The 19969-nt window shown below is 45.8% G+C and overlaps 1 protein-coding gene across 3 annotated transcripts in view; it reads right to left on the reverse strand.

The window, feature by feature from the left end:
- The window catches only part of LOC147894080 (uncharacterized), a 233448-nt gene that overhangs the window by 76443 nt on the left and 137036 nt on the right, over nt 1–19969 (reverse strand). For all 3 annotated transcript variants that reach the window (XR_015542123.1, XM_087385003.1, XM_087385002.1), the window contains exon 13: nt 5174–5240. Coding sequence is in view for 2 of the 3 variants with exons in the window: in XM_087385003.1 (XP_087241129.1) it covers nt 5174–5240 (67 nt within the window). In the remaining variant the exon portion in view is untranslated. The remainder of the gene's footprint in view (nt 1–5173; nt 5241–19969) is intronic.

Consider the following 19969-nt stretch of genomic DNA (forward strand, 5'->3'; position numbering starts at 1 on the left):
CGCCAGCATCCAGTCTCTGGCTTGTGATCTGGAAGGGTGTGACCCAAAGATGCGGGCGAAAAGTGATGTGGAGCCTTCTAGTTCCACATCTTTCTTGAGCTGCTGCAACTCGTCTTTTGAAAAAATGACGGTTCTCGCGCCCGGTGGAAGTGGAAGAAGATTGGCTGAGTGGGGATCCATTCGCCAATCAAAGTGAAAGGGCCGATTCAAACACTGAAAAATCTCCATCCGTGAAACTGCTACCTAGGACAGCTTGGAACACGGGCGCAGGAAGGAGAGCAAGAGAGGGAAGGAGAGAGAAGAAGAGCAGAAAAGGAGGGAGAGGGCAGCAAGGGAGGGAGAGGGCAGCAAGGGAGAGGGCAGCAAGGGGGGGGAAGGGAGAGGGCAGCAAGGGGGGGGAAGGGAGAGGGCAGCGAGGGGAGGGAGGGAAAGGGCAGCAAGGGGAGGGGGCAGCTAGGGGGGAGGGAGGGAGAGGGCAGCGAGGGGGGGGAGGGAGAGGGGGGGGCTAGCGAGGAGGAGGGTGAGGGAGGGGCTGACGGAGGGGGCAGCAGGGCTTCACAGGGAGGAGCAGCAGCAAAGTGAAAAAATCGAGCCATATGTATTGGCTTTGATAGGTCTCGTTACCAGGCCTGGCTGAGTTCCAGGATGGTGGTGTATTCCTAGACCTATGAGCTGGTCATGTAGCCATGCTATAACGTGAGCCTCTGGGCATGTTGAGTCTCAAGTCATGAGAGTGCTTGGATCAACCAACCTCTGAACACACTCAGATTTTAGCCTCTGAGTTACATGGCGTGCACAGTTTGATGACTGTCATTGTCATGTTCTGTTCTTGGTTCCATTCTAGTAGTCTCTCACCTTGCCTTCAGGGGGGGGTGTTGGAATATGAAGCCAAAGCGAGTCTAAAATGTGTGTTCGAGGTGTGTTTTATAGTCTAGTGAGTCCTAGACATGCCACGTGTCATATTGGGAGTTATCCCATATACACTATGGCTTTCTAGAGTTTAGTGTCACACTATATAGTGTTGTACTTGTCTATTGTCTATTACATCAGTCAACATCAAGCTCTTTGGTATCATGTGAGTACTTGTCCATTGCTTTCATTTTCTTTCCATTTCATTCCATTATGCTTGTTATCTTTCCTTTCCATTCCTAGTGTTAGCTTGTTTCTCTCCCTACCACTATGATCTTTCAAACATTGCCTCTATAAGGGTCTCCTCTGCATACAAAGCATTCAGAATCTAATGCTGTGACAGAACAGGCTTTCAAGCAAGGCTTAGAAACCATCAAACCACATGAAAGTGATCCGAGGTGGAAACCGCTGGAGAAATGCAAACAAAGCCACTTCTATGTAGTGCCCAATCATCAACATAAATTATGTCAATCCACGCATGGATGGGCATCTGAAGTCTCCTATTTGACCACAAAAATAGGACTGAATGAGGAAGTGTGAAAAGCATCGTCTGTCCAAGGATCTTTGCCGCCGCTGGACTAGAAACCCAAGTTGCTCTCTCAAGAGAGTGGATGCCACCTTCCCTTCCCCCTTTTTTGTTCGAGGGCACCTTTGCCATGTTGAAGTCACCTCCAATAATCCATGAATTTGCAATTGGGGCTCATGAAAAAATTTCCTTCCAGAAAAGGGCACGTTCTTCTCTATTATTGGGGACGTAAAGGTTACCTTACATCCACCAAGAAGAAGTAGAATCCACTCTACTCTAGAGGGTGTGATAATGCCATGTCAACCATGAGAGGGAGAAATGAATCTAAAACAGAAATGCAAGTTCCTCCCAGTGCCTGAGGAAGGAGATTAAAAAGTGTGATTGGAAAGTAATTTACCTGATTTGCACAATCTTTACCATCCAACTGTTGTTCTAAATAAAGAGAATGTGAATAAGACTCCTAGTAACAGTTGGATGAAGCTGATTACAAATTAGATGGCTTCGGCTGTGATGAGGAACATCGCCAAGGCCCTGAATATTCTAGCTAACAATCCTCAACGAGACCAGAGGGAGTAGACTGGAAAACCTTACCCGAACTGGTGGTGGAAACACCTCCCTCTTGCGAAGTAGATCTCTTGGAGTAGTGGAGGCGAGGAAAGTCCACAGGGAAAAGACCCTTGGAAGTGGACTAGGATACGAAAGAACAGTATCAACAAAGGTGGAGGGCATAAACTTTGCCTCTTCACAATCAACCTGAGGGAATAAAGAGTTACTATGAACCAAAAACGGCATTAGATTTCGTAAGATGTGTGCCTATAAAAATAGTGTAGAGCCATGGGCTACATCCTTCCCTCGATCAAGATGAGTTAGCTGCAGTGTTGAAGGGAAAGGTGGTTGCTCTAAAGGAGGGGTAGGATCTAGAGAGGGGGGGAGGGGGACTCTTAGTCTATGAGAGGAGCTGAAGGAGCTCCACCTCTAACCACAACCGAAACAGAGTGAGGTAGAGGGTCAGGAATAAGAGAAGGGGCCTCTTGATTTGCAAATGGTGGAGGAATGCCAACTCTAATTGCAACCCAATGAGAGGCAACACGTGCAAGATGTGCTTGATGTGTAGGAGGTGTCGAAGGAATGTTGTGTCGAGATGGGATCACTTCCAAAGGTCTTCTGCTTACCTTAGCATTTTTGGGAAATGCATGTCTGGCCTGCTTACCCATTTGGCATGCTTCACATACCTTTTGCATTCCCTCAACTCTGAATTTAGGCAAACCTGCAACAATGTTTTTCGTTTGCATAGATTTCAGCCTTTGTATATCCAGAAGGCTTCTTGGGCATTTTCTTTTCCCTTGGCAATCTCTTAAAAAGCATCCAAACATTCTGCTGATCTAACATTGGTCCTGCCTACCCACTTCCTCAACTCTCTACCAAAAAATAGAGCCATCTGGATGCTAGACGATCATGATCCATCAAACATGATAGCCTCTGCTTTGCGAAAGACAGTAAACGAGGGAGAGGAAAGATCTTTGTGACCAAACCAAAGGAGGCTCTGATCATGGAGAGGAGCCTCTGGTAGACTTGAGGCATACAGAGAAACCTGATAAAGGGTGAAGTGACCCGTCTGTCCTCCACTAGTTTGAAGCCTAGTGAGAAAGGTGTGAGAAAAATCTTCTTAGAACCAAGTGCCAAGGGGCTAGCCTCAAGCATTGTACCTGCGACTTTAGGAGAATAAAAAACCACTTGAAAGAAACCTCGCCCCAACAAACAAAGGTGGTGAGTGAGGTTTGAAGGCAAGCAACAAGCGTTTAGTCCCTAGGTTGAGTCTTGGAGGGGTGGGACCCATGGATGCATGTGAAGAGTGTGGTGGAGCTCTCAAACTCCACATCCTTCTAAAGCTGCAGTAGCTCATCATTATAAAAATTACAAGTGTTTGCGGTCAATGGAAGTGGAGGAGGATTGGCAGCATGGGTAGCCATTCACCAATTAAAGATGGAAGGCCGACTTAAACAAAATTAAGATCCGTCTGTCATTGGATAAAGAAGACTAGGATGAAGGTGGAGGGCGGGATGGGGAGGCAGCAAGAGAGGGGAGGGAGAGAAGAGGGGAGGCAGCAGAGGGGAGGGAGTTGGAAGAAAGAAAGTTACTTGATGGGGTGCATATGAATGAGGGGGACTCTATGCAAGAACATGTCACTACTAATTTAAGGTTTGTTTGAGCAAATCTTCAATATTGATGAGGTTAGAAAGCTGCGTGGGTGTACAAGCTGAAATGTAAGTTAAAATGATTCCATAGACATGTACAAATCTCATCTCGTTGCAAGGCCTTTACTCAAAAGAAAGGCATAGATTATGATGAGACCTTTACTTCCTGTATGACCACCATGAGTTGTGTGGTTGCATTGGCTGCATTTCATAAATGGAATATCCATGAGCTAGACATAAAAACAACATTTTAAAAAAAAAAAACAATGTTCTTCAATAGGGATCTTCAAGAAGAATTTTATGCTACTCAGCCCATTGGTTTTGTAGTGTTTGGCATGGAGGACAAGGTATGCAAGTTGAAGAAAGCCTTTAGGGCTTGAAACAAGCTCCTAGAGCTTGGTATGCCAAGATTGATGCCTTTTTGACCAGCCAAGGTATGTAGAATAGTCCACATAAGAGCACCCTCTATGTTAGGAAAGAAGGGAGGGATTTTCTCATTATTGTTCTTTATGTCAATGACATGCTGCTCACTAGTACAAATCCTATAAAAATTGTAGATTTCAAGGCTGAGCTACAGCAAACCTTTAATATCCGATTTGGGGCTGCTTTATTATTATTGGGGAAACCCAATTTGTGCAAGATGAGGAGCATTGGGTTATTGCAGTCCAAATATATTGGAAAAATCTGGAATGATTCAGATTTCAAAATTGCAAGCCCATTTCCACTCTTGCGGAGTCAAGGCTTAAGTGATCTATTCACGATGCCAGTGAACCGTTTGATGACATTATTTACAGCCAAGCTGTAGGATGCCTCATTTACATGTGCAATACGCAGCCAGATATTCAGTATGCAGTGTCCCAATTGAGCAAGTTTATAAGATTTTGTGTAGCATGTGTTCAGATATTTAGGCACCCCAATGTCCCTTGAGATCACTCAAGTTCCATCTTCCCATTTAGACCTACCCCTAGCCTATGATCCATTCAATGCATCTTAATGCACCCTTCACTTTCCTATTGCCCCTAGGGCCTAGACACGTGGGTGCACATCATTATTAATAAAATAAATGTTACTTGTCCAAATCTGGTTGTTTGACGCAGTGGCTCTAGCTTGACAGGACTTATCTACTTAGATGATTCACTGCCGCAACGATATCGGTCAGTGTCCACCATAAATACAAAAACATATTGCACCATCAAATTGACGCATCATTGTAATAATGTTCTAATGCCTATTAATCACAAAATAGTGATTTCTCTTGTCATGACAATCAATACATGTCTTGACATCATGAGAACATGTAACTCCAAGAGACTCATGCATTCTCAATGCTTATATGCAAACTCTGTCACTAAAGGGACTGGAAATTCACTCAAGAAATGTCTTCAAATGTTCTTCTTCTTCTACAATGGTTGAAAATTGGGCAGTCTATTGATAAGCTTGTGTTTGTGCTCGTCAAGAAAATGTAAAATCTCATATAATAGAAAAGCAAAGCAAAAGACAGACATAGGCAGAAATGTAATGATGTTGAAACAAGGTAACTTACACAAGACTTGCATTTATCCCGTTCAAGAACAGCTTCAGAAGCAACCACTTTGATTTCTTCAATTGATCTGCAAGAATAGACCATGGGCTGTCAGTGTTTCCTACAAAAACAAACACTTAAAACATTGGACTGGAGCAGATAAGGAAAAACAATTGTCTCTATATAAGGGATAGGCTTTCCATTAAGACAGATAGTAACTGCTTGTGTTCACTGTGGACAGGAGTTGGCAACCACCTACACCAGTTACACCTATGTCCATAATCTGAAAAAGAATGCAGAAGGTGGGCATACAATGTCTCTTTGGCCTGCCATATATGTGAGTGGTCATACTTAAAGGGAAATAGATATCTGTCCATCAAAACCCCCAAGTCAAACCAAACTAACACATATGAGAGCATTAAATGTGACTGAAGCACAGTTTGAATATTCATTTGAAATTGCACATGCAAAGGGAGGGACATGGAGCATGTTGTCTGAGGATCATCTCTGCCATGGGTTAGCAGTGGCTGCTTCTAGCTTGGCACATAGTGGATGGATGGATATTCTTTGTCCCTTGTCACGTTCATTTCTTGTCTCTAACCCTATTAGATGTTGAGCTCCTCATTGCTTGCACTTTTTAGCATCACAGGTAACAAGTTTCACATTGTCATGTTTGTGGAGACGATTGTCAAGTCCTGCCTGCTGTGGACTTGGGAAAGGCAAAGAGAGAACGTGTCACAGTGTTTGTGCATCAATATCCAAGAGATGAGGTTGGAGCTTACCATTTCTAACAATTTGCAGATGATATAAGTAATACTCTGCCCCTACCTGAGCTCCTTCCCTTCACCTCTAACTGCTCCCCCTTGCTGCTGTCCTCCATCCGCCTCTCTCTCTCTCCGCCATGCTGCTCCCTGCCCTCCCCCCGCCATGTTGCTACTCCTCCATGCCACGCTCCACCCCACCATGCTGCTCCTCCACGCCTTGCTTCTCTCCACGCTGCTCCGGCTGCTCCCTGCCATGCTCCCAGCTCCACTTGGCTCCACCCTGCCCGCCGTGAGCCTTCACACTTGGCTGCTCTCTGCTCACGTCCCCGCCACGCTTGCTGCTCTTTGCTCCCCCCCACCACGCTTGCTTGCTGATTGCTGTCGCAGGAGCCATCCAGGCCGTGCCTGCCCCTCCAAATCGTCACAGGAGCCCTCCAGGCTGCCACGGGAACTTATCAGCCCCTCTCCTCTGTCGTGGGACTGAGGCACCTGCCGCCGGGGTACCAGGGGTACCTGGGTGAGTCCCGAGGCTTCCAAGCAGCCCCACGGGCTGCTCAGCTGCACAAGCCAGCGTCATAGGGAGCCCCGTGGCTCCTAGCAGCTGCACGCTGCTTGTGAAGTAGCCTTGGGCTGCTAGACATCAAGGTTTACCTTGGTGGCCAGCCCCCTCAAGAACTTAAGGCCTGCTTACCCCCCCACTCCCTCCTCAGCCCTTGCAATCTGCACCGAATCTACACCTGCAAAAAAAAAACTCTCAAGAAGACTATCAAACCACTCAAGAAAGGATCAAGAAAGGCTGCCAATATGGTGACAAGAGAGAGCTCACCAGACCGAAAACAAGGGGTGAGAAGGACCGGAAGTTTAGCCTCATTTGGACGAAGGCGGAGAAAATAGAAGACCCGAGTGCCAAGGCAGCTTGCATATCAACACTCAAGGAAATATGTAAGATGCAAGACACTGAAATTGAATGCCTACGCAAGAAGCTGAGAGAGACTAGAGAAGATGGGCTCTCAAACCTCCGAGCCCAAATGCAAGATGAAATGAAGAAATGGCAAGAGGAGATGCAAACCAAATGGACATGTGAAAAAGGTAAAATGCTGCAGGACATGACTCGTGTTCTAGGTGAAAAAACCAGTAATTTGACCTCTCAAATTGAGACATTGGAAGCCCATGTTGCTGCCCTTCAAGATGAGAATGACAAATTGAAGGCAAGTGCACATTGGGAGGAAGGGGAGTTTCAGCCACCTTTAAATGAGGAGCTGAACACCATTAAATAACAAATGCAACAGCTCAAAAATGCAAAGGGGAAGTCAGAGGAAGGATGCAAGATCATTGATGTGCTGTAATCAGAGAATGAACAACTCAAAAAGGAAATGGCAGCTTTGCAAACAATGGTACAAGGGAAACATGCTGAGTTCATACAGCAAACCACGAAAGGGAAAGCAGATATGCTTGCATGGAAAGATGTACTAAAGAAAGACACAACACCAAAGAAAAGGGAGCTCATTTCTGAAACACTTGAAGAAGAAAAACGATGGGGCAGCAAGACTTTGAATGTGCTGGTCAGAGGTCTAACAGTAGGTGATAGCCCCATGTCAGATGCCAAAACCCTTTTTGACAAGATGGGAGTAAACCTTACTTGTGAATCAGCCTAGAGAGTGGGCAAAGCAGATGCACCGACGAGGCCTTTGGTTGTAAAGTTACGAACAGCCACAGATAGATCCACCCTGATGAGTACATGGGCAACATTGAAGGGGACCAAGATCTTTCTAGATGAAGATCTCACACTCCTACAGCAGGAGCATAGAAGGGAAGGAATGGTGCGGGTGGTGGCTGCAAGACAAGAGGGGAAATGGGTAGTTTACAGAGATGGCAAGGTGATCATTTGAGAGAGGGTAAAAAAAGAAGTACAAAATGCAGGAGAAGGGGATAGGATATGACGGTGTCTGAACAATGGGACAAGTATGCAAAACAAATTGAGGATGGCAGTGTGGAATTGTAATGGCACCCTCTGGTCCGCCGACCTAGGGGGGTTCTTGGAGACGTACAATAATAGAGATGTGATCTTCTACACCGAGACACATGAGAGCCCAGAGAGAGGGCTACCCACAGTGAAAGGATACACATGGGAGTCTGCCCATAGGAGGAAGCCGAGGAGGGATAGTGGGGTATGGAGATCCAGAGGTGTGGCTGTTCTCTTCAAATCACATCTGAGGCCACTCCTCTCTGTGATACGAAGGGAGGAGCATGCACGGCACATGTGGATTCGTGTTCAATTACCAGACACACGGATGGCCTTCATTGCAGTGTGTTACTTTCCCCCAAACACATCATCTTAGTGCGCGAGAGTTCACCACACTGACGGGCACAGCCCATATGAGACTATTCATGATGACATCACAGAGTTCTCTAGACACGGGGACACTCCCCTCCTTGGTGACTTCAATGCACATACTAGATATAGACAGGTGGGCCTCTTAGATTTCGATGAGGATTCCCTCATAGTACCGGAGATGGATGCAGTAGAGCTGGGGATCGTGAGGCAATCGATAGATGCAGATGCACCAGCGATAGCATATGGGAGACATCTACTCGAGTTGGGGTTATACATGACTTGATCATATATATCGGTCTCCTAAGATGGCCATCATCTGGCGGGCTCACCTATTTCCCATATGGAGGGGGGAGTAGTACGGTAGACTACTTGCTCGGTCCACTAGCCTTTGCCCCAAGGATACATGATTTTACTGTGCTAGCTCATCCGCTCGGAGCCGACCACTCATATCTTACCTTTTGATATCGGTCACCATGCTAGCCATGAGGAGGGCCCCCCTGCCACCTAATCGCGTTCATTTCCAGTTTAACCGTGCTCTTGACTCAGTGTACATGAGCCACTTGGCTTATCAGCTTCCAGTACTACTTCGAGATGAGATGGACCTCGCACATGCATCAAACACCCTTATATCGGTGATACAAGATGTTGCCACTAGATCCTTTCCCACGACACAATCTGTACGTGATCCAGATGGGAAGATGCCCCAAAACCCCTAGTTCGATGATGAGCGCAAAGAGATGAGAGCCCACCTTACATGTGAGCGAGCATTGGGGCACTTGACTCCACCAGAGGCACAACGGATCTCATGCCGAGTGACACGGCATAAGAAGCGGGGATGGGGGCTCTTGTCAGAGGGGAAGTCACCCATTCCCATCACAGATCCCACAGTCTGGCACACATGCTTGCTCTGTATATGATGTCCTAGGCCAGGCACCACCTGATATTTCCTCTATGCCCAGACGCACCACGTGTCATTTGTTTACTTCGCAGAATGTACAAGTTGCCCTTCTCTGGCGATCACCAGATCATGAGGGGCTACACACTGAGCATTTTGCGCATGCACAAGAGATCCTGACCCCGATCTTAGCACAGCTATTCAACCATGCCGTATGCCATGGCTTCCCACCAACTTGGAGCACCACCACCATAGTACTGATACACAAGGCAGGTGATCCCATGGACACTGGGAACAACCACACTCTTACGATTGGCCACACTTTGGCTAAGATATATGGGTCGATACTAGAAAGGGAGATCAGCAGCCACACAGAGGGTCACGGGCAACTAGCACTTGGGTAGGCGGGTTTTCGGAGACAACACTCCACCCTGGATCACATTTTTACCCTGAGGGCCATTATTGAGGAGGCGAAGTCGAGGCATCAGAAAGTCTACACTTGCTTCGTAGACTTCCGTAAGGCATTTGATATTGTCCCACTCTCGCCTGATCAGGAGGTTACAGGAGCTGCAACTCCCAGAGATCATGATTTGGGGGGTCATGAGTCTGTATGAGCCTGTCAGAGGGATGGTATGCGCCCCAAGAGGCCTATTAGACTGGGTTGAGAGAACTATCGGAGTAAAACAAGGCTGCCCCCTATCACTGACTCTTTTCGGGCTCTATATCGACGAGATCACTTCTTTGTCAATCGACTAGGAGAGGGTTCGCTCTTGACTAACCTAATGGTGTAGATATTAATGTATGCCGATGACATAGTCCTCATATCATCCTCAGCAGAGGGACTGCAGAAACATCTAAAGGCTCCGGAGATGTTCTGCAGAGAGAGAGACTTGAGCCACAAACGTATACTTGCTAGGATGAGCACAATCCTCTTGCATTATCTTATAGAGCTTGAGGGCATGCTGAGATTCTCCACAGTCAACATAGCCTGTGATGAGTGACAGTTAACCTTGGGAAGATCAAAGTTCTGATCTTCAACACCTTGCGAGCAGTGTCCCATCACCATAGTTTCACATATCGTGGCGAGGCTGTGGAGATAGTGCAGTCTTACACATATTTGGGAATAGTGTTCATCGGACCGGGTTTCATGATGATCCATGCGGGTATGACACGACTCACACGAGGATAGGGTGCTCTGGCCCGGACTAGAGAGGCGATGCTTCTAGGCACACTTCCAGAATCCCCTGACAAAGGGTTGGCAATTGACACACTGGTGAGACCGACTGCCATGTATGCAACACCTTTCTAGGGGAGTGATATTTCAGCGACAGAGTGGAAGAGATTTGAGAGGCTATAGCCGACCATAGGATCCAAGATGATTCGGAGTAAACCCTCAGTCCCCCATCAAATTATACAGGCAGAGTTTGCCATGACCCCTCTCCAAGTTGACGCCATCTTTCAGACAGTGACATTCCTCCACAGAGTCTGGGCCTTACCCCAGTGGAGACTACCGAGGTTAGCATTAGAGTCCTCTAGGCGACTAGCAGAGAGCGGTGTTGATACGGCATGGTACGCACAGATATCCATGTGGTTTCGTAGTCTCAGCATTCAGATGGACAGACTTCCCCCCTTTCAGTACAGTCTCGACGCACCACCTGAGATGATCCCACGAGATGAGATTAACCGTATCATATGGTTGAACCTCCTCCAGCTCCATACATCTAGGCCTTGGGGGGAGAGTTCTCCACCAAGATCCAGTTCTGCCATGACTACTTCCGGAGGATCTTAGAGAACAATCTTGTCATCAGACCTCAGTATCCCGAGGACAGGAGAGTCCCACATGCATTGAGGATCGCCACCATTGGTCAATTACAAGTCTCATCACATCAGCTGCTGTGAATTGATGCAGGGAGAGATGCAGGCATACCCAGAGAGCAGAGGACTTGCACACTATGCCAGATGGAGGAGATCGAGACGGAGGAGCATTTTCTATGTCTTTGTCCAATCTATTATGAGATCTGGGGATGAAATCACTGCCTCTTTTAGGAGGGGCATGGCTTTGGTCCACTCACACGGCTCATCCATTTTCACAATCAGGTCTATGTTGGGCTCTACTTGATCGAGATGCGTCGATGCAGAGACACATTGATGCAATAGAGACCACAGAGCAGCATGGACTGATGACGCAGGTCACCGAGATCGACAAATCACAGACTTTTGTTACAGACTTATATGCATCTGAGTCAGCTGCCGGTGTGGCTGAGGAAGAGGAGCTTGATGAGATGAGAGCATCACGGATTAGCAGTAGGAGTGTCCACCATGATGCTTCCAGAAGAGGGACACACACTCCACGTGCGACACGGAGAGGGACCAGAGCATGCATGATCATCTCAGCCCTTCTCAGAGGCAACCGCCAAAACAAGGCATCACCCTTGACGTAGCCCACCGGATCCAGAGATCGAGGAGACCACGCCCTCCCCCAGGTCGCGAGACAACTTGACAAACACAGATACGAGAGCTCCTCACATCTCATCAGAGAGCCACCAGGTTTATATGGAACCTGAGCATGTTCTTTATCAGTCCACTATTGACTTCTCTAGCCACGGAGAAGTCCTTCTAGTTGGGGACTTCAACGCGAGGACAGGTGCTCGTCAGGCACCACTCCTCGATTTCAGGGATGATTCCACTCTACTGCCAGACATTGACCTTGAGGAGGCAGGTATGCTACGAGTTTCAGCTGACAGACGAGGACCGTTCACATCTTATGGATAGACCCTATTAGACCTCAGCAGGATGCATGATCTCATTATTTATAATGGTCTTTACAGATGGCCCGCATCAGGTGGCTTCACGTGCTTTCCACATGGGGGAGGCTCCAGTGTTGTGGACTACATCATGGGATCCTGCCTTCACATCGCGCATCACTTTACCGTAGCACCTCTCCCTCCAGGGGCTGATCATACCTATCTTTTCTTTAGCATTTCTTACCCCCGTCGCACACCACTTTCCACCCCGTTGAGTTCTTACCCCACCTACCATGATATACGCTTTGATCGCGATCACTCGCCTACCTACTTTGGCAGTCTGTACATACTTCTCGCATACAATGACTTTATACCCCTATTAGAGGACCGTGCTGCCCACCACTTTCCACCCCGTTGAGTTCTTACCCCACCTACCATGATATACGCTTTGATCGCGATCACTCGCCTACCTACTCTGGCTGTCTGTACATACTTCTCGCATACATTGACTTTATACCTCTATTAGAGGACAGTGCTGTCCTAGTCACCTGCTCACTACACGAGGCTTCGTCACATACGATGCCTACAAGATTTGGGTTATGACCAGGAGATCATTTGGGCTGTCATGGCACTTTATGAGCAAGTTTCAGGCAGAGTTCGGGCAGGATCTGGATGAATAGACGAGATCATGAGCACTATCGGGGTCAAACAAGGGTGTCCATTATCACCTACCTTGTTTGGCCTCTACATTGAGGAGCTCGAGACAGTGACGCACACATGGGGGGGTAGGTTGCTCTCTTGTAGACACGCTAATCTGGATATTGCTTTACGCAGATGACGTGGCTCTCTTGTCCTCCTCAGTAGAGGGACTCCAGAGACACCTTGATGCACTACAGTCCTTTTGTGAGTCTCATGATTGCTAGATGCTGCATTTCATCACATATCTGTACTGAGTCAAGGAGTATGGGGATTACACCTCTGGACGTAGCAGGATACCATGGCTAGCACTGTCCTCTTCTATGGCACTTGCAGTAGGGGGAGACTAGAGGTGCTGGTATGCAGGCACAGAGAGATGGTTTGAGGGACTAGGGCTCCACATGGACAGACTACCTCCATTCCAGTACAGCATGGATGCTCCGTTCTCCCCCCTCCTATCACACGAGGTCAACCAGGTTATCCAGGAGGATCTATTACAGCTACACACATTCCGCACTTGGTTGGGTCCCAGTGATCTTCCAGTGAAGCTGGGCATCTACAAAGATCACTTCTTACATATCACAGCGGAGGGTTTCATTGATCCACCTGGATACCCGCAGATTCACCTACCCCCCTCGCTGAGGATCTCTCTTGGGTAGTTCTAGGTCTCTTCACATTCGAGAGCAACAGAGCAGAGCGGTTACCCAGGGAGAGGCGCATATGCACACTGTGTGACATGTAGGAGGTTGAGACAGAGGAGCATTTCATCTTCAGGTGTCCTGTTTACTATGATATTCAAGGGCGTTTCTATTGCCTCTTTAGAAATAGTTATGGGATTTTTGCCCGTTTCCTCTCCTGCCCAGACCAGCGGTGTTTGGCTGGTTTCATTCATGAGGTGCTTAGACACCGCGAGAGGATACCCCGAGCACGGAGACGAGAGCAGACCTCTTCCTCAACTGATACCTCTCACAGCTCTATCATGGAGTTCTTTCAGAAAGATCACATAGACCCCCATGAGATGAGACCTCGACATGACCATGACCCGGAGCCTGTGACCCGACAGCTCAAATAGAGGGTTGACACACAGATCACACTTGGGGACATCCCCTCCTTGTTTAGAGTCAGAGCCCCGATCGATGGGGGTCACAGTGGCCTTGGTTAGACGCAGAGCTACAACCAGGAGACGTACCAGGACTGCACCTTTGAGGGGCCGACAACACTCTATTGCCGACCTCTTGCCTCCACTGCCTCATCCATCCTAATGTCCTACTGCTGATGAGGATGATGATGATGATTATGATGATGTTGATGATGATGCTGAGATTGATATATAGTCAACTATCGACATGACTATGTTGTACTTAGGACTAAGTACTGCCATTTTGCATTTTTTGCATTCTGCATTGCTGTGGATGCTTGTTTAGTAGCTCCACTACCACAGCTCATTGTATCAGGTTTTTCACAGTCTCATAGACCCATCGGTATTCCGAAGACTTTAATAAACTTTCTTTCTTTCTCTCTCCTTTCCAGACCAGAGATGATTAGCTGCCTTTATTTACGAGGTAGTCAAACACCGCGAGCATCTACTTCGATCACAGAGATAGGAGTAGACCTCCATGATGGATTCTTCTTAGAGCTCAATCACTGAGTTCTTCCAACCAGACCATGCAGGCTCCCACACCACTACGCTCCACCATGATCGTGACATGGAGCCAGCAACACAACAACTCAGATAGAGGGATGATGCACATATTACGCTTGGGGAGATTTCTTCTCTGTTCAGAGTTGGGGCTCCACCGACAGGGGTAACTGTAGCCCTTATTAGACACACGTAGAGCTACGACCAGGAGACGACATAGGACCACATCCGCAGGCAGCCGCCAGCATTCTATTTATGACTTTATGCTCTCACTAGCTCATCCTCCTCAACGCTCAGAGGATGAGGATGCTAGTGTTGTGTAGGCGATCATCATTTGACATTACTATGTAGCACTCAGCACTTATCATTCTGACATGACTATGTAGCACTCAACACTTATCATTTGCATTCTGCATTGGAGTGGATGCTCGTTTAGTAGCTCCACCCAACACAGCTCATTTGTATTAGGATTTTTCACAGTCTCATAGACCCATCGGTCTTTCAAAGACTTTAATAAACTTTCTTTCTTTCGTTCTTTTGACACATAATGACGCAAAATGGGCTGAAACAAAGGCATTGAAAGATAACTAAGTACAAATCATAGTGAGATTCTTGTAAAGTGCAGTATATGAGGCCCATTTGAGTTTTTCTTATACCAAGGATTCCATTTCCTGAACCCTGTCTTCAACATCTTTCAACGTCTCGTTACTCAATACCAGTTTCCCATTCAACATAAAACGTCGACAACATATTATCTCAATTGCAATGGACAAGAAGAGTCCACCAACAAGGCAATTATGGCCATTCTAATGAAGACATAGAATGACCATAGGAGTGATTAAATACCAAAATATAAACAACTTTATGGTCTTATAAATTATTTTTAAGATTCAAAAAAATCATACTCTATGTCAGCTCACATTTAAGCATAGGAATAACCCTGATCGATATTCTTGTTTCATCTTCAAATGCTATATAGCATGACAATGAAGGAGCAAAGATTTTTATAGTATCGATTGGAGAGATAAGGCTAAGCACAAAATGGCCTAAACAATTTATACAAAAGCAAAGAAAAGCACTGCATGATAAGCACAACTAGAGGAGAATATTCAATAGAGGCATGATGGTACTTCTCTACAATTTAAGGAAAGACCAAAGGAACCCAATCTTCCAAAATGCTAAATTGGAACGTACAAAATTGTATGTGTTCATGACAATGGTATTGTATCGGGACATCCATTACCAAGCACGGCTAATGGCATGCAAGTGCAATAGCACAGAAAACAAAACTTAAAAGCATGTGAAATTACTAATTACATGATTACAAGAAGTGTACCTTGCCATAGCACATTGTTGGGTACAAGGAGCAATGGAAGGAAGCTAGAATGCAAGGAGTAGACAACAAGCTGAAGGAGCTGAAGTCTACTTGCAAATGAATAATGAGAAAGTACAAGAGATGGCCAATATATGGCCCAAAGCCAACTTAGGACTAAAATATCCTAAGTGTAGTAGGTGTCCCAATAGGACTAATTGTCCCAAGACTGAGCGTCATAACTAGCCTACAAGGCCATACCAGGGCGAAGTGTCAACAAATCCCCCTCCATGGTATGGCTGAAGTATCCTAGATACATCTCAGTTATACCTGGAAGCTATATCATTGTTGCACATATTTGTACGTGATGGAAAAAGAAACCTATGATAGAACAAGGAAGCAAAATCATGTAACAAGTGGTGCCAAGTGTAAAGCTTGCTGAAAAGCTTCAAACTTGGGTCATGGTGGAGCCTTTGTGAAAAGATTTTGGAAGGTGCTAGATGATGATACTATGTTTGGGAAGGGGCTAAGAATGGAAAAGGTGAAGCAAGATAAGCCAGTGGAGGCGTGGAGAAAAATGCAGGCAGATATGAAAAAGCAAGTCGCATCTTCCAAAAAAAGTATTGGTTACTATTTTTGTCATAACTTTTTATCTATGCCTCAGATTGTGGAGCTCTTCTTTTTGTTGGAAAGTGGGGATTGCTATCTATGAATTTTCAAAAGAACTCGGGATCCAAATGTGTGAGATAATAGGCAAAAATCCGGATTTCATAGCATGATCTAGTTGTGTTGGGGAAGGCAGCAAAAAGCTGAGGTTTTAGAGCAGCAGATGAAGGGTGTGAGTACTTTGGAATTGGAAGAAGAGTGGTGCTCCCACGTTGCGCCAAGATGGGTTCTTCCATGCGTTGTGTGACGGCTTTTTTAACGTCAGGTTGATTTCACCGAGAGGAGGTTGTACGTGTGGTTTTGCATCAGCATATTGTAAAAGATATAGCATATGTGTGTGCGGAGATGCTTAAGGTGGCGGCTGTTGCTGCTTGGATTTGAGCCACCAAGGATTGTCATCCAATTTCTTCTACGTTGGATGCTGGTTACTTCATGTGAAGCCTTGAATAAAGTGCAATCTATGTTTCCCAATTCATCTTTGCTCCAATTTGTGGAAGCTGGAATAGATAACATAGGTTTTAGAAATGTTGAAGGTATCGTTATAAAATGTGTTGATGAGACATTTTAGTAGTCGGTTCTCAATATATGTTCACGTGTTGGAAGGCTGCTATAGAGCTCACCCATGGTTCTCTGATTTCTCTTATCACTGTTTTAGAGCCCCCGGCAAGGAGTTTCCTCAGGAATCCTGTGACTGAGGAGGAGTACTCACATCACATATGTAGCTACTGTTGCAAGAGCGAGATGGCCCAAGATTTTCCCAAGTTTCTTGGATTGCCTAACGAGGATGCCTCTCAAATCATTGAAGACCTAGAGTTCACTGTGCTGCTAAAAGGCAAAGATATACCTGGAGTTTTGTTGCAAATCCTACCTGGAGTTCTGTTGCACATCCTAGGCTATTGTCTACAAGGTGAAGCGAGGATATGGTTTTAGAGTAATTGTTCAAGGTGTGTCGAGAACCTGAAATCGGGATGCTAAATATCAGGAGGTAAGAGCTGCTTTTTTGCTCCAATGTGTATGTGCAAGAGATCCCAATCAGATCTGGAAGGAGTTGTGCAACTACCAAGAAGCACCCAATCAGGAAGTAGACCGATACCTGAACTGCTTTGTTGAGTTATGGCATGAATGGAGGGATTTTCTACATCCAGAAGTCCCACCCAAGGTATTGAAGATTGAGATATTCATTGCTGGACTCATGCCACATCTCAGGTTGAAGGTGGAGTTGAAGAATCCTCGTCGGTTAGATAAAGCTGTTGAAATTGCACGTGCCAAGGAGTGAAAAATGCATCAATTGGGTTTGATCAATGTGCCCAGCTTACACGAGAAGTGGTCTTATGCATCAAAGCTTGTAAATCCTTCTTTGGATGGGTCTATCTTGCCTTATACATCGTGTGGTGATTCTTCTTTTGATATTTTATTTCCAAAAGCTAAGGATGGGGACTTTTATCATCTTCAATTATATGTGATGCAAGTTCATTCAACAAGGATAAGGGCATGGACAAGGAAGCATGCCAAGCTGGTACTGATGAAGTAGAGTGAAGCGTGCTTGAGACCGTGGATGAAAATGAGAGAGAATCAAAGGGTTTTGAAGAGTCAGACGGTCATCTTGATGTGATCCAGGATTCAAGTACACCACACTGCTTTTGTTGAGAATAACTTCTCTTTACCCGAAGGTCATGCAAACCTCTTTGAAGATGTGATAGAGTTTAAGATTGTTAATGCAGAGAAAAATATCAAGGAACTTATTGAAAAAGAACTAGGCATGCATGCTGAAAATGAGGTAGATGGCGATGCAAATGAAGTGGGGAAGTTGCTAATCTACATTTTGGAACAAGAAGAAGACCATTCATTGACGGACACAGAATTGTTTGATGGAGAGGTCGATGCTTGGGATGCATTTATACAGCTAGAAGATGAGGCTGAGACAGTTATGGTTGATTTAAGAGAAGAAATTCTCATAGATGCTGAAGGTCAACAAGGGGGCGAACGTGAGCCATATCACCCGCATATTGATGAAGAGGTAGTATCAGTGCAAACAAGGTGTGAGAACGATGAGGATGATAATGAAGAGCAAGGGGCAATGAGGCCTTTCACTCACCGATGTTGATGTGTTTGACAAAGATAACTACTTTGTTACCCTCTCTATCTTTTCTTATCTTTGTTTGGGCCGTGACGTTTTATGTCTATATGATGTAGTAGAGCTTGTTGTAGTAGCGACTCCAATGCAAGAGTAGAGGGTGGAAGTTTCTCGTAGGGATATGCCTCTTGATGAAATGGATGTACTCCAAGTGCTAGGCTATGAGCTGGATACCTTTGACAAGGATATATCTTTTCGAATCATGTGCAATGCAGGAAGCTTGATCTTGATTTAAAAAGTGAGAATTTTGGTAGTCTAAGTTGCAGGGAGTGCTTGAAGGAGATCCATGATGTTGTAGTTCATGACCAAGAGAGGTAGCACATGATGCTTTACCACATGACTCAATGCATGAAGAGTTTCTAAATAGAGATGTGTATGCACAAACCACTCATAACTAGGAAGTTCTTGATTGAGTCTTTGAGGAAATAATTAAAGGATTCAGATATGGCATGCATATTGGAGAGATTAAAACATGGGCTGTAGACTTTGATGACATAGGGACAAGAGACTCAAATATACTTGGATGCCGGTGGCTCGAGGCAATGTGACCAGTATGGAATGAAGGACTTATTCCCTTTTGACCCAGGAGGATGCGTCGAGAAAACAAAACATGCATACTAAAAGTGGGGCGTATCTAAGTGACGTTGAAGAAAACTAAAGCATGGTGGTGAGCAACATGATGCATAGGAAGAGTTTATGCAGTTCATGCTTGAGGATGAGGTGGACAAGGTGGTTTGCCAAGTTAAAGATCCTAGCGAAGAAGCCAAGAAAAGGGGTGGGCATGGGCCCAAACAATAAAGAAAAGCCTGTTGGACATGGATGTCCGCAATTGAGGGGTCGACAAAAATGATGCGTGGTTTTTTTGATACCCAAATTTTGTCCTAGGATGTGACAATCACAGGGGTCTAGAGGTACTACAATGGGATATTGGATGGATAGGTGATTTTGGAAGGTGCTAGAGGATGGTGCTATGTTTGGGATGAGCTAAGGATGGAAAAGATGAAGCAAGATAAGCCAGTGGATGCACGGAGAACAAGCAGGCAAATATGAAAAAGCAGGTCACATCTTAACAAAAAAGTATCGGTTACTATTTGTCATAACTTTTGATCCGTGACTCGAATTGAGAAGATCTTTTTTTGTTTGGAAAGATGGGATTGCGATCTACAACTGTCCAGAAGAAGATAGAACCCAAATTTATGAGATAACAGGCCGAAAATGCAGATTTCGGAGCACGGCCTAGTTTTGTTGGGGAAGGCATCGAAAAGATGATGTTTTAGAGTAGTGGATGAAGGGTGTTGAGTAATTTGGAATTGGAAGAAGGGTGGTGCTCCCACGTTGCGCGAGGCTGGGCTCTTCCATGCATGTGTGAGGGATTTTTTAATGTTAGGTTGATTTCACTAGGAGGAGGTTGTACATGTGGTTTTGCATCAACATATTGTAAAAAATATAGCGTATGTGTGGGAGGAAGAGCGGTTGTGGATTTGAGCCACCACGTTTGTCGTCCAGTTTCTCCTGCGTTGGGGGGCTCCAAAACAGTGACGAGAAATCAGAGCACCATGGGTAACCTCTATAGAAGTCTTACAACACCCAAACATATATAGAGAATCGGAAAAGAACCGACTTCTAACATAT

The sequence above is a fragment of the Dipteris shenzhenensis genome, chromosome 14 (genome assembly GCF_047967505.1).
Source record: "Dipteris shenzhenensis isolate YYH24624 ecotype China chromosome 14, Dip_SZ_1.0, whole genome shotgun sequence".
In the NCBI taxonomy this organism is placed as follows: domain Eukaryota; kingdom Viridiplantae; phylum Streptophyta; class Polypodiopsida; order Gleicheniales; family Dipteridaceae; genus Dipteris; species Dipteris shenzhenensis.